At 41.9% G+C, this 15,069-nt stretch overlaps 1 protein-coding gene across 1 annotated transcript in view; it reads right to left on the bottom strand.

The window, feature by feature from the left end:
• The window catches only part of DMD (dystrophin), a 1,831,916-nt gene that overhangs the window by 589,825 nt on the left and 1,227,022 nt on the right, over positions 1–15,069 (bottom strand). Inside the window, exon 50 of the mRNA XM_087813416.1 lies at positions 13,619–13,727. Within this exon, the coding sequence (XP_087669542.1) occupies positions 13,619–13,727 (109 nt within the window). The remainder of the gene's footprint in view (positions 1–13,618; positions 13,728–15,069) is intronic.

The following is a 15,069-nucleotide window of genomic DNA, read 5'->3' as shown; positions in this document are numbered from 1 at the left end:
TAAGGCTGTTTTAAGATTAAACGGAACAATGCACAAGGAATATTTAGCAAAATGCCTGGTACAGAGCAAGGCATTAATGCATGTTAGCTCTAAGATAAATATTATGTATGGCTGGGTCAATGCAAAAGCTAGGTAGAATAACTGAAATAAAAGCAGGTATTATTTTTAGAAAAAAAGCTACGATATGCTTAGGTATTACTAGAATAGAACCAGACTCTGAGACCTCAGAGACCCCCAACAGAGTTAAACTTGAAGTAACAATGTTGTTTTGCTTGCTTTACATCAGACCTTTGTTGCTAAAGCACATTTTCCTCAATATGCTCAATATGAAGCATTTATTCACCCAGATAATAGATACAAATCCAGGCATTCAAATATTGCTTGGAGTCAGAGATCAAGATGGAAATCCCCAGAATCACAGAGATTTGCGTCTCTAAACCTGCTTATTATATTCGCATTCAAGGAGGCTGGAAGGGATAGTGTCAGCTTTTTAACCAGAATCTTTCCATTACCTCTCCCTGTTGGGGTTGCTGCACATGCTGTGAATGACCTCCAGAGATCCTTAAGCTGTATGCAGAGAGCAAATTGAATCTGAAAGCTTTATTAGACAAGTTTGTCTTTCAGCTGGTGGGAGAGGATGTCAGCCGTATTGGCAAAAATAAAATTTCTTATGAAACTGGGTCCTGACCTTGAAAATAAATCTCAATTCGAAGTGCACAATTCAATTCTGAGCTATGTCCTTATTTGTTAAACATGGAGCGCAGGTTCAAAGGAAAAAGGTACATATCACCTTAAACAAATAAGAATCAGTAAGAAAAATAATAGGACTTCCCTGTTGATCCTGCTGGACTTTGTAAGCAAAAATGCTTATCACCAAATCATAGGGTCTAAAAATATACTAAGAATTGAGGACACAACTTTTCTCACTCACTTCAATATGAGAAATAAAACTACCTCCTCCACTTATAATCCACAGTGAACATCATAGGGAGTTTATTTATATCTTTTATCCATAAATTTTTTCAAGATCAAAGAATAATCCTGGAAAGCTAAAGTGACCTTGGAGATTGACCAGTTTGGTTTATTTCAATATTGACTCCTATTTTTTTAGTGGCACGTTATTTAGTTTCTGCCTTTTAATGTTGGAAAACAATGATTTTTCTGAAGTTGTGATAATTATCTCAGAAGCAAGAATCGAAGGTGTTAGGATTCTGACTTCCTCTTTTTATTGTAGGTCTACAGAACAATGCAGGCACTAGTGCAGTCAGTACTGTTAGCATTTCTGCCTCAACATTAGAATAGCCAGATTGAATGTTTGTCTAATGAACTCATGACAGGCTGGTGGGCACTCTGGAAAATAAGATTAAAACTATTTTCTAAAAAATATTGAAGATGAGGGAAGAAATAAGCTATAGAAATTTTAAGAGGAAGAGGGCATGTTAGACTGTCAAGTAGAGGTTCTCAAATGGGTAACAGGATATGGTGGAGAAGGAGAGTTAAGGAATGAGTTGGGGGATAGCGTTAGCCTGAAAAATCTGCATCGAAACCACAGCATTTTCCTATTTGACCAGTACTGTAGCCTTAAAAACTGAGGATGTATCACTGAGAACATGAGGATAAACTTATCTGTCAGCTGTGTCTAAAAAGAAATAAAAAGGAAATATATGTAAGAATACGAAAGAACATTGAGATCAAATTCAGATGTGGGTTGGAGTCCGGATTCTGCCACTAAGCAGCTGGACAAGCGTTTAATCATTCAATCTCTTTGGAATTATAATTACATAGTAGATTGACTTATTTGATCCAACTCTAAAATAAATGTTTATTGGGTCAAAATATATTAAACACCTACTATGTGCTAGTCATTGAATAAAAGCTGCATACATTGATAAGCAAGACGTAAAACAGGGCCCAGCTGGGCGTGGCTCAGTGGTTGAGCGTAGACCTAGGATCCAGAAGATTGCAGTTCAATTCCCAGTCAGGGTACATGCCCGGGTTGCGGGCTCCACCCCCAGTGGGGGGCGTGCGGGAGGCAGCCTGTCAGTGGCTCTCTCATCATTGATGTTTCTCTCTCTCTCCCTTCCTCTCTCTGAAATCAATAAAGATATATTAAAAAAAAAGATATAAAACAGGATTCCCTTGGAACTTATGGTCTATTGGAAAATGAAAATGAAATAATTATATAAGTAATTTAGTAATCGAAATAATGATAAGGATCTGAAAGGGAAAAGTACTCTTTGAGATTGTATAATAGGAGGCTCAAGGAAAGAGTCCTGTAGAATAAAAGGCATAGCTGGGAGCTAAAGGGTGAGTGAGGGGAGAGACCATCCAGGCAAGAGAGTAGCATATGTGGAAGCCCTGAGCTCAGGAAGCCGCAGACATACTAAAGGAACTGAAGAAAGCCAGGGGGGCTGGGCACCGGGGGAAAAGGGGGGAGGGGCAGAACAAGGAGCGTAGGCAGGGGAACTATCCCATAAGACCTTGCGGGCCATGTTAACGATGTGACGAGTTATTCTAAAGGCAATGGGATGCCATTCATCAATTACAACAGAGCAAGACTGACATATTATAATTCTCTGTGGAGTCGGTCTATATGGGAAATGGACTAGAGGGAGGCGCATCAGATCAATTAGGAGGCAAGCGCCTGGGGAAACTGTGAGGGTGGCAGAAGGAACGGAGATGAATAAAACAATCGGAAGATATTTAGCTGATAAATCGGTAGGACTCGGTAGTTGACTGAATGAGGAAAGTAAGGTCAGACACAGGTATCCGTCAGGGATCACTGCCTGGTATCGGCTTGAGTGGCTGGGGTGACCATCTGCTGAGAGAGGAAACATGAGAGAAGAGGGGGAGAGCAAGTTCCCTAGTTCAGTTTTGGACACAGTTTTAAGGACTCTGGGAGATATGCACGGGCAGATGCTGAGTGAGCTGTCGGATACACGGGTTCTCCTGAACTCACTTCAATCCGCAGTTCATCCCTGCGCTACTCTATCCAAATTTGCCAAGTCCAAGCTTTATTCTCAGGCTTTTTCTTATTAGACTTCTAGGCAGTATTTGACACAATTTCTCAGTTCCTCCTTAATTCACTTCCTTCGCTTGCTCTAGGATTCTCGGTTTCCCTCCTACTTCACTGACCACTTATTGCTATATCCCCTACCTCTTACCAATGGGGTTACCATTGGGGTCCTCTCTTCTATCAACACTTACCTCTTGCTTTAACTAGCAAAATCTCATGGCTCGGCTATCTGCTAGGAGCTGCATTCTGACATCTTCATATTGGCTCTCCCACCTAACCACCAGGCCACACTGCTACCTATTCTACACTTCCATTTGGATAACCAGGAGGCGTATGTAATTTAATTTGTATAAAGCAGCGGTTTTTATATTACCTCCTATCACCCTGTGCCTCCTACCATCTTCCCTAACAGCAAATGACACCACCATTCTTACAATTTGCTCAGGACAAAAACCTCATCACGTTTTCTCATTCCCCTATATCAAAGCTGTCTGCCAGTGCGACCTGCATGGCTCAGTGGTTGAGCATCGACCTAGGATCCAGGAGATCACGGTTCGATTTCTGGTCAGGGCACATGCCCGGGTTGTGGGCTCGATCCCCAGCAGGGGGCATGCAGGAGGTAGCTGATCAATGATCCTCTCTGATCACTGTTTCTCTCTCTCTCTCTCCCCCCCTTGATCTGAAATAAATAAAATAAAATAAAATAAAATAAATAAAATAAAATAAAATAAAATATAAAATAAAATAAAATAATAAAATAAAACACTGTCGACCAATGCTGTTGGCTCTAGCTTCAAGGCACATCTAGAATCTGTCTACCTCGTCACTTCCTCTGCCCCTACTCTGAATAAAACTATTATTTCTCTCTTAAATTATTGCATTAGTCTAACTGGTCCTCTCTTGCTTCCACCCTACTCTCTCCTCCTTACAGTTTATTCTTAACACATCCAGAAAACTTTTGCCAAAACATATGGCAGATCATCTCACTGCTGGGCTCAAAAGCCTCTACTGGGTCATCATCTTACACAAAGTGAAAGTCAAAGTCATCCCAATGGCCTTTAATGCTCTTCCTCATCTAGCTGCATCTCTTAACAGCTCTCCCCTTCAGCTACTGTGCTCCAACCACACTGGTTCCTCTTCCAATACTAGTCATGCTCTCATCTCGTGGTCTTTGTCAGAATGCCATTCCTGGACTGTTGCAGCCTAGAATATTCTTTCCCGGAATATCCGCATGGTTCACTCTGACCACATTCAGGTCTTCACATAAATTTCACCTTTTCAGTGAAGTAATCTCGATAAGCCCCACCACTGTACAACTTCCACTTCTTACACTCTTCCTGGTTTTATTTTATTTTCCATTGCCGTTATTACCTCATCACATGCATATATGTTATATTCATTTCCTTCCCCCACAAAAATGTTAGCTCCATGAGGACAGAAATATATATTTCCCCCCCCCACTGCTATATTTCAAAATTAATGTCTAGATATGGAACTCAAAAGAATGGTGTGGCTTTAAAGTAAGGATGTGGGAAACTTCAATATACAAGGTATTTGAAATCATACAAGTAGATGAGATTGCCCATGAGATTAAAGAATGTGACAAAAGCAGGCTTACCTTGCTTTAAAGATTTAAGAGCCAGAGAGAGGAGGTTGAGTGAGCTAGGAAGCTGAGAAAGAGTGGCCGGGGAAGCAAGAGGCAAAACAGAGTGTTGTGATATGTGAAAGGTTAAAAGAAATGTTTCAAAACAGGAGTGGCCAGCTGCATTAAACGCTGCTAAAAGTTTCTGTAAGATGATGGAAATGGTATTTTAACACAGAGATCATTTCTGGCCTTAGGGCACTTTCCATGGCCTGAGGGAGGGACACCCATGCCAAAGAGGGGGTAAGAAAGAGAGACGGGAATATAGATGACTCTTTCTAGAAAAAGTGGCTCTGAGTAAGAACAGAGAGATCTGCCAGGGCTAGGATGAGAAGGTGTGATTGAGGTAGATCAGTTCCAGAATGGGAGAAACCTGAGCAGGTATAAATGCTGCTGATGAAATCACGAGTCCATTTGAGGATACTTTATATTGCCAGGGAAACCTTTTTGGGGTGTTCCAATAGAGAACTAAGCTAAAATGTGGCAGAAAAATACCAGGTACTCAAAGAGTTGTCAAATTTAATATGAGCTAGTAGTGCATTACGGCAGGCAGAATGATATCCGCAGAGGTAGAAATGTTGTGAAGACTTTGTCACATGACCGAGTCAAGAGCAGACCAGTAATTATGGAACAGCGTTCAATTCTGAAGCTCACAACAGAAAAGCAACATGGGAAACACACTTGGGAGAGTAGAAGGGGGGTCAGTGTGCACAGAGGTGTCTAAACATTTGAGAAACAGACGTGTGTAAACATTTGAAAGGCAGCTTCTTTGTAGATAGACCATGGGGACTCACCTGATGTACGTGAGAAAAGAAAAGTTTGAAGGAAGATTAAATAACAGACTTCAAAGAACACAGAAATGTACAGTAAGAAGAAATGTTCTTTGCCTGGTCAAAAAATAATTTAGACTGTAACTGGAACCTGGGCCAGGCAGCTGAAAGAATGTCTTGAGTATAACAGCAGTGTGGGAACTCCACCTACTCTTGCTTTTTAAAGAAGAGAGCAGGCAGTTAACCTTAAGATTGCTTCTAAGAGAGAAAGAACTTTCCTGAAGATAGTGGAAAAGAATGAATGACCTGTCAAAGACCTTTCAGATCACAATCTTATCATCTACAATTTAAGTGCAAACTGCTACAGTTTCCTTCTGGAATCTTCTTTCTTTGAGGGTAAAGTTATAATCAATGTCAAAATGATTCAGCACAATTTTAGGACATGTTAGGAATACATGAAGTCTTACTTTTGTGGGATGTGGGGTGTCTATTCTCACAAATATGTTTAAATACTTCTAATTTCCCCCTTGATGATAAGCTTGAGAAAAAATTCAACATTGTGGTGAATGCTATAGTAATTTCCAGGGAAGGTCCTCTTTTGGGAAGGAGATAAATAATATAAGAAGGCTAAGTTAATTTTACTGTAACGGACCCTTTATTTCTGTTAAAATGCAGGATGTGACCCTGGCTGGTTTGGCTTAGTGGTTAGAGCATCGGCTCGTGGACTAAAGGATCCTGGGTTTGATTTTGGCCAAGGGCAGAGCCCTCGGTTGTGGGCTCGATCCCATGTGTGGGAGGCAACTAATCAATGTCTCTCCCACATAGATGTTTCTCTCTCTCTCCCCCGGACCTTCCACTCTGAAAAGCAATGGAAAAAATATCCTTGGGAGGATTAAAAAAAAAAATGCAGGATGTGGGTAACTGAAAAATCTCTAATAATCAGAATACTTCATTCGACCATTGATGTTATACGCCTCCTCTTCCGTACACATGCGCACACACACCGCTGGGAAACTTCCAGGAGTGCTTCCAAGAAGTATTACAAATGATGGATTAGAGCCTCTCTCCCTTTGCCAGCTCAGGCCCCAAAGCCTGGCCCTAACTGGACATGGTAACTGAGCAATAAAACTGCCAAAAGGTTACGAGAAGGAGAATGAAGGGAACTTCATCATCACAAAATGGCTAATTAACCTCTAAATACTCTAGTTCTCACAGTCTGTCACTGTCTTGGATGTTAACAATGACACCACTGTTGTACAGTCCCTGTTAACCAGGGACGGTTGTTGGAGATCCCGGCCTGGGACCAGGGACACCCACTGTCTATATAGAAAGACTTCTTTCTGATCATGTGAGCAATACTAGGCCCCCCCCCCCGCCAGGGTTTACTGTTGTCACCTCCCTTTGTATACTGTGACACTTCTCATATTGCAAGCACTGTCACCCCACTGAAGCATAAAGATATGATTTAATTAATTGATTAATCAATGTATTTGCTGCCAAGAGCTGGGGGTTCTCTGTAGTTGCTCAAGGCTTTGAGATATTCTGGGGAGGGTATAAAATTAATTTCTTGTCTTGTTATTATAATTGATTAGGGGACTTTACATATTTGGTACAAAATCTTACTCCTAGTGCATTGGACTTGAAGAAAGTTTTTAAGGTTTAGAGGTTTTAAGTAAAAGCCAATGATGGTACAGTTGCGTCCTAGGTGTTTTCAGTAGAGTAATCATCTGTCGATGAGGCAGAGAAAGAGTTGGCTCCACTGAAACTGATGTGCCTTGTCCGAAAGCTCCAGCTGAAGCAGACTCAACAGTAGGCAACGCAGCTGAAACAGGAAAGGGTATGGCTGGTGTTGGGGACCAGGGCAGGCCGCCCCCAAATATCCCACAGTGGCATACTGATTACTTCGAATTCAAGTCACTTGACAAGTAGGGAGTGTGAGAAGAGCACGTTAGCCCCCCCTGTCTCCTTGAATGCAGGAAATAAATCTCCCTGTGAGTGGTAACCTCCTTGCTCCAAGGAGGTTGAGAAGAGACCCTCAGCGCTAGAGTAAGGAAACCAAAGCTAAGAAGGCTGTATAAAGAAATCTCATTTTACTAACTTACTACCAAGCTCTCTTTCTGTTTGGATTCCTTACTAATGAGCATCCAAACCTAAGTTTCTTTGTCCTGTCAATACTTCACAAATTTATTGTTTCTTTGTCTACAAAATATAAAAATCTGGGCTGGTTCATCATTTTACTGAGTATCATTTATGATTTCCTGTGTGTATGTATTGTTTTTTTTCTTCTGTTAATCTGGCCTTGTATCAATTTTATTATTTGTCCAGCTATAAGAACTCAAGAGGGATGGGGGTGGATTTCCCCCTCCTGATAATGGCACCTCTCCTTGTGTTTCTGAGGATGGCTCAACCCCACTGGGGAACTCTGCTGTGGAATATGCCTCAAAGTTGTCCTACAAAGAGTGAAGATGGGATATTCATCCATCAACTCCTGCCCATTGAGGGGTGACAGGGAATTATTCCTCCCGAGAACTTCCAACCTGTTTTGCAAGTGGGTGACTTTCTCCTGTGGCCAGAGAAAGTATGTGAGTGGAGTCATAGGTACTTGAATTTAGAAGCCTGTCTAGATCAAGAGTGGAGTGGCCTTTCTGGACACGGTTGACAATCCAATATGGACTCACTGTCAGCCATGACAGTTATGTCAAGTGCTATGTCAAGACTGAGGTATAATGGGGTATAATGGGAATGCCCTTAGGAGGGGCCCAGAGTGCCCCAAACTACAAGTCTGGACACTTGCATAAGGGCTCCATCTGAACACCGATATGAGTGAGACCTCCACCCCTGGTGGGCTATGAGGACTCAGAGCTCTGAGCACCCAACGCTCAAGCATTGTGGAAAGACACAAATGTGTATGAGACCCTCTTTGGGGATGCTCCCTTGCTCAAGACAAAGGCTCAGGGTTTACAGGAAGGGCTAGTGCTGAGGGAATATGGATAAGGCATTAAAGGCCAATTCTGAACCACCTTCTACCTTCTCGTTTTTGTAAATGAAGTGTTATTGGAACACAGCCATGTCCATTTATTTGGACACTGTCTATGGTCTGGCCACTTTTAGAACACAATGAGAAAGTTAATCTTATGACCCACAAAGCGGAAAATATTTACTATCTGGCTCTTTACACAAAGTGTATGTTGATCCCTTATCTAGGTAGTAGCACGACTGGGATTAGAATTTAGGCTTCCTGACCTCCAGGGCAGCACTTTTCTAATTACACTTGAGACTTGCTCTCCCCAAAATTAATTACAGGAAAAGACGGTTTTATCAGCATTTAATCAACTAGAAACCTCTATTAACTGGCACTTCGATGTGTCTATATATACAATGGTCATTCGTTTCATAGGTATTATGCTGGGACATTTGAAAAACTCCAATATCCTGACTTGGAGTCTTCACATTAAGTATGTTCTATATGCGATTTCTTTCAAAAATGCTAAATCGGGTATTGTAGAATGCGAATGTTCCCAGACCCAGCAGCTTGTGGTTAAGAAAGGATTCACATTGACATTTACAACCAGATTTGCTGGCTCTTTGCCTCCATCTGCCGTGCAGGCCTTCAGTCCAATGCAAAGTCCTATCTACCTAGGTTTCTGAGAGTCTCTAGGGAAGCTTCCTATAGCAGGTTATGCTCCCCACAGGCCTCTGAGCTGCTCTGCTAGGCACATACTGCCTGGGCGTAGTGTGCTGTCCGTCTACTTGAACTTCCAAGCTACAAAGTTCTGGGGGTTGGAGGGGAGGAATGGTGGTGATGCATTAACATGGAGTTCCCTTGGGCATCCACAGCACTAGATCTCACTCAAATTCTGCTCCATGTGGCACCCAGGAGGAGGGATGAACTCCTCCACTCACCAAAGCCCTACGGCAGTAGTTCTTAAAGTGTAGTCACAGGAGCAGAAGCACCACCATCACCTGGGGACTTTTTAGAGATGTAAATTCTCCGATTCATTCGAGATCTACTGAATCAGTAACTCTGGGGTTGAAGCCCAACGATCTGTGCTTTAATAAGCAATGGGTGATTTCAATGTACAGTTAAGTCTGAGGACCACAGACACAGGACACTGGATGCAGACCAACACTTTCATCCATGTCTGCTTCCTCCACCCATTTCCCAATGCAGTGGTTTGGGTGTAAAGATGGCCACAACAAAGCCTCCTATCCCTGTATGTAAGCCCCTGTGCAATGACACTGCAGCTTCTCCCTTAGGGAAGTGAAGTCTATTCCTACACCCCTTGAATCTGGGCTGACCTTACAACTTGCTTTGACCAACAGAATCTAGCAGAAGTGATACTGTATGAATTCTAGAATCTAGTTATCAAGAGGTGTTGTAGATTCTACTCTCACCCTTTTGAAACACTGTCCTGAGAATGCCACAAAATGAAGCCCAGTCCAGCCTCCTGGAGGAGAGGCCTTGTAATGAGCCAAGGTTCTCAAGCTGATCGCCAGCTGTTAGGTATCTGAGTGGGTTCATTTTAGACCATCGAGCTTCTGTTGAGTTGCCAGATAACTGCGTGAACACGAATGGCCCTTAGCAAGACCTTCAGAATATGCAGCTGATCACAGCCCAGTATGCAGACCCGCAGAATCATGACAAGTAAATAACTCCTGTTTTAAGCCATTACATTTGGGGTGTTTTCATGCAGAGATAGATAAGGGATACACTCAGGTATCCAAGCAACTGATTGCAAAGAAGTTTCTCTTTTTCCAGCATGACTATTTATCCTGTAAATTGAAACAATTTAAACAGCTCAGATACGACCATCTTGTCCTCATTTTATATAATTTAACTAAGCAGCCACAAGGGAGCTTGGTTTGGTATTTTTTTAAAGAACTTTGGGCCTCACTTTCCATACATATAAAAGAATATTCAACCAGATGATAATTTCAATGATTGTTCTAGGTTCAGAGATCTAGAATTCTAAGAAATTCAAACAGAGTAAACTAATTTCTTCTACTCAAGTAGAAAAGACACAGCAACACATATCACTTTTACTGCCCATACATCCAAGATTGAGTTACATAACATTAGCTATAGGCTAGCTGTCTCCATATCTACAATTCCCATTAGGTTCTTGGACAGAGAGATAGTACAAGGCACAGCAAAATCAAAGCAAAACCAAATAAAACAAAACACAGGTTTTAGAGCCTGACACACTTGGATTGGAATCTTGGCTCTGTATCTTCCCAGCTGTGTGGCCTTCATCCAGCTATTTCCCCTCCAAGCCTTGGGATTCTTACTTTTAAAAAATTGCTTATAACCACATGCTCTTTGTAATTATTTTGATAATAAAGACATATATATAAAAGCAGCCAGCACATAGGGCAATGGGAAAAACTTACTATGATGAATTATGTATTATATTGTATTATAATATAGCATGTGAAATAATCATAGATCAAAACCATAATACAAATTAGATTTTTCTTTTTAATACTGTATTCCTGATTAACTTTCTGGAAGTCAGGAATTTAAGTAATTCTTAATTCTGATGTTTACACCCCATGTGAAAGAAAAAAGAATGTTTTACTTGAATAAAAGTAGCTCTGGACCTACCTGAATCCCTATTGGTTCTTTTCATTCGACATTTGTACATTTAACTTTTTTACTTTATGCCCAGCTCTGTGCCAGTTTACTACAAGGGATGAAAAGCCCCTGCTGTTGATAAAATTCCTCTCGCCTTCACTTCCTCTCCAACCCTGGCCCAAGCTCACCAGCTGTCACCAGTGGCTTGGAGCTGAGGCCATTGCCAGGCTTCCTACTGGCAGCAGTGTGGAGGGATGGGGGTAGGTAGGGAGTGGCAGAGGGAGATGAGACTCTGAAGGGGGGGAGAGGAAAGCAGGGCAGGAGATAGGAAAATGCTCTCTTCTCGTTTCGGCCACACGTCCCCTTGCTCTCTGCTCTGGTCTCACTAGTCTCCTTGATATTCTTCCATCTTGCTCCAGTTCAAGGCCATTCTCTCTCCTCCTGGAATAATTGCCCCCAGATATACACATGGCTCACTTCCTTGCCTCTCTCAGCTTTTTGATGTTCTCTTGCTAGAAAAGCTTCCCTGACCCTACTATAGACAGTTATGTTCTCATTTGTGCTCCTTTCGAACTCATCTCCCGTTTTCTTGTCCAGCTAACTGTGTTTCTCAGACTTCAGTGTGCACACAAATCATGTGGGGATCCTAGGCAGATGCAGATTATGAATCACTGGGTCTGGGGCGGTGTCCGAGACTCTGCATTTCTAGCAAATGCCCATTTGACATCGATCTGTGAACTACATACATTCTATAACACTTAATATCAAGATAGTATCTAGTCTCTTCTTCATTAGCTCATGGCCTTTCTCTTCAAATCAGAGTACATGCTTCACGAAAGGAGGGGCTTTATCTTATTATATGCTGTATCCTCAGCGCCTAGTATGATGCCCAATACACCAAAGTTACTCAAGAAATAGCGATTAAGTGGATGAATTACATATGGTGCTGGAAATCAAAATTGGAATTTCGAATATATTTTCTACTAGAAAGACTGTTACATTTAAGTACTTTACAGGTGAAACCGACTACTGTGCTCTGGCTTTGTATCCTGCCTACCATGAGTAAAGTGGCTCAAATGGGGCATAAACCCATAATTATGTTCAGAGTTCAACAAGCTTATCGACAAATCATTGGGATCCAATCTCTTTACAGAGTTAGAGTCTGAACATATGACAGAAAGAGAACAAATACCAATAAATGATTATATAGAGACAAACTATGCATATGTGCTGAAGGAACCAAAAAGTGCAGGTCTAAAAAGAAATAAGCCCGGTATAATTAGTTGAATATAAACCCTGATATAGCAATTTTAGTGTCCCAGATTGATTTTAAAAAAAGGAATGCTTGCACATCTTTTTCAAGTCTCTAATGTCATTAAATTCAACTCCGATGACTGTTCAGAAGCCCCAGGGGCACATGAAACACACTGTCCCCACACTGTATGGCCTCTTAACACAAGAACTACTTGTGCGTTCTACCGAATTACCCTGGGTATGATCATTCCAGTGTGGCGCATTTCTACTTGATATAAAATAAAAATCAACTTTACTTGAAGAACCAGTCACCATGCTTTAATACTTCAATTACTTGATCTGTGAAAACTAGACAAGGCAAAACGACAACAACAACAAAAACCACACAAAGATGTTTTTAGTCCTGCCAATTATAGGACTGGTACAGCAAAGAATTTTTCTGGCTCCTTTCCCCTGAGCCAGTGTTAACATTGCCATGAGATTTTATGCATATATTCTACTAACAAATGAACAGAAAGTGAAATAAAAAACTGAAAATATGCAGCAAAAAATTAAACTATAGTTAAGCAAAGTAACATTCCTCCCCCATGTCTGCTTGTGGTAGTCATAGTCCATTTTTCTTTTTCTGGAACTAAAAATCAAAGGGCTCTTAAAATTGTTTTGGAATGGGACAAGGGGAGGGGTTAGGAGGACTGTTTCTGTGGTCTCAGGAATTTGTACAGGCATATTTGAAGAATATGGTCCAAATGATCCAGGATTCATTGGTGGGACCCTCATGTATTAGAGCTAGGGGGTACTCTGGTGCTCCTCCCTAACCCCTTTTCAGGGACAATGCACCCATCCCTGCTGCTGGGATTACTGGTTGTTAATGGTGTTCCTTAACTAGCAATTGCCTTTGGACCAAGAAAACACTTTGAAGGTCTCTGTTTCCTCTCTGTTGGCAGCTGGTGGGCAATGACTAGCTGGGTCAGGAATCCAAAGGCCAGGCCCTCTCCCTACAGTTCAGTACATCTCTGCAGAGCCAGCCCAGCTCTAAGGCTCCCACGGGATCGGCCCATGGAATCCGCCTGTGCCATAGTCAAATCATCCTCCAGACTCTTCCACTGTCTACTCCCATGTGCCTTTCTTTATCATACGCATATATCTAGAAAACACACTCCAATATACTTTTGTTGTCCAACACTGAATCAGAGCCCATTGCCAAGGAACCCACTCTAAGGCATTTTGTATAGTAAATAACACAGAGGTTTATTCCTGTTTTCAGAATTACAACAAGTTTCCCCTTTCACCCAGACATCGCCTCACTGTTGTGCTTTCGAGCAAATGGCTACAGCCAAAGAGAATTGATCCAGCATACTTACAGGTTCCCACAGTGGCCAGGCCAGGGGCTGGGCCAGGCTGCTTTGCCCTCAGCTCTTGAAGTAACTGGGTTACCGCCTTCCACTCAGAGCTCAGATCTTCTAACTTCCTCTTTAATAGAAAAGCATACATGTGATTTATTTGATTAACATCTTGAAGATAACTTAATTCATGAAGTTATCAATTCATTTTGTGAATACATTATTGTATTTCTATTGCATTTGACTTGTAAATTAATTATTCTGGGTAAAATTCCTTTCAAAGTTATCATAATTATTTTAGCCAACCACCCTAGAAATATTTATCAATTGTTTGCTGCATACAGGCTTTTGCTCCAGGCACAAATTCATTTAAAGGAGGTAGAGTACAAACATTAATAAAAGCAAAACAAACAAACCACCAAAAAATAGTGTCATTTCAGCAACCAGCTTAATTTTTTAAAAAAATATATCTTTATTAATTTCAGAGGGAGGAAGGGAGAGGGACAGGGACAGAGAGAGAGAGAGAGAAACATCAATGATGAGTGAGTCATTGATCGGTTGCCTCCTGCGCGCCCCCTGCTGGGGATGGAGCCCGAAACCCGGGCATGTGCCCTGATCGGGGATCAAACCGCGATCTCCTGGATCCTAGATCGATGCTCAACCACTGAGCCACGCCCAGCTGGGCGGCTTGACTCTTTTAAATAGTATCTAGTGTGGCTGCATATGACAATTATCCAGAGAACATTTAAAATATACTAATGTCCTGGCTCACCCCAGCTCAATTATATTAGGATCTCTTGGAAGGAGGGCGGGGGTGTGGTATACATGAAGATATGCCACTCAGAATCCACTTCGAGGATGGATTCTTACCCCCCATGGTGGAAGAGATGTTAGTAGACATCCTTCACTGTCAGTCCCTTCAGGGACTGTCCTAGCTGCACAGAGCTTCCTTACCCAAGGGCATACCCTTCCCAGGGCAACCCTCATTCAATGACTGATCAGGGTGAGGGTACAGAGGCTCAGTCAGTGGGGCTCAAAGTAGTAGAATTTTGAAGGGCCATTTCAGCTGCAGAGCTCCCAGTGGAGTCAGCTAAGCCTGTAGAGGTCAGTGGTGTGCTGGTATATGTTTACAATGGGCTATCTTGGGATGATGGGAAAAAGGCCCTGATTTTAGTGTTTGCCTATTTCTGTGGTGTAAAAACTCCCCATAGCCACTTTTAAGTTCCCAAGATAATGTCAAGTGGCTCCCAAAAATGCCTGAAAATTTGATAATAGGCTCATATGAGCAGATACAAGCTGGCTCCAATACATCACTGGGTAGCCATATGATTACAGTAAGCCCCCTTATCTGTGGGAGATGTACTCCAAGACCCCCAGTGGATGCCTGAAACCTTGGATAGTACCAAACCTTATATATACTATGTTTTTTCCTTACTGCCCATATATATCCATGATAAAGTTTAATTTATAAA

The sequence above is a fragment of the Miniopterus natalensis genome, chromosome X (genome assembly GCF_054644295.1).
Source record: "Miniopterus natalensis isolate mMinNat1 chromosome X, mMinNat1.hap1, whole genome shotgun sequence".
Lineage (NCBI taxonomy): Eukaryota > Metazoa > Chordata > Mammalia > Chiroptera > Miniopteridae > Miniopterus > Miniopterus natalensis.
This window is presented reverse-complemented; position numbering and strand designations above follow the sequence as displayed.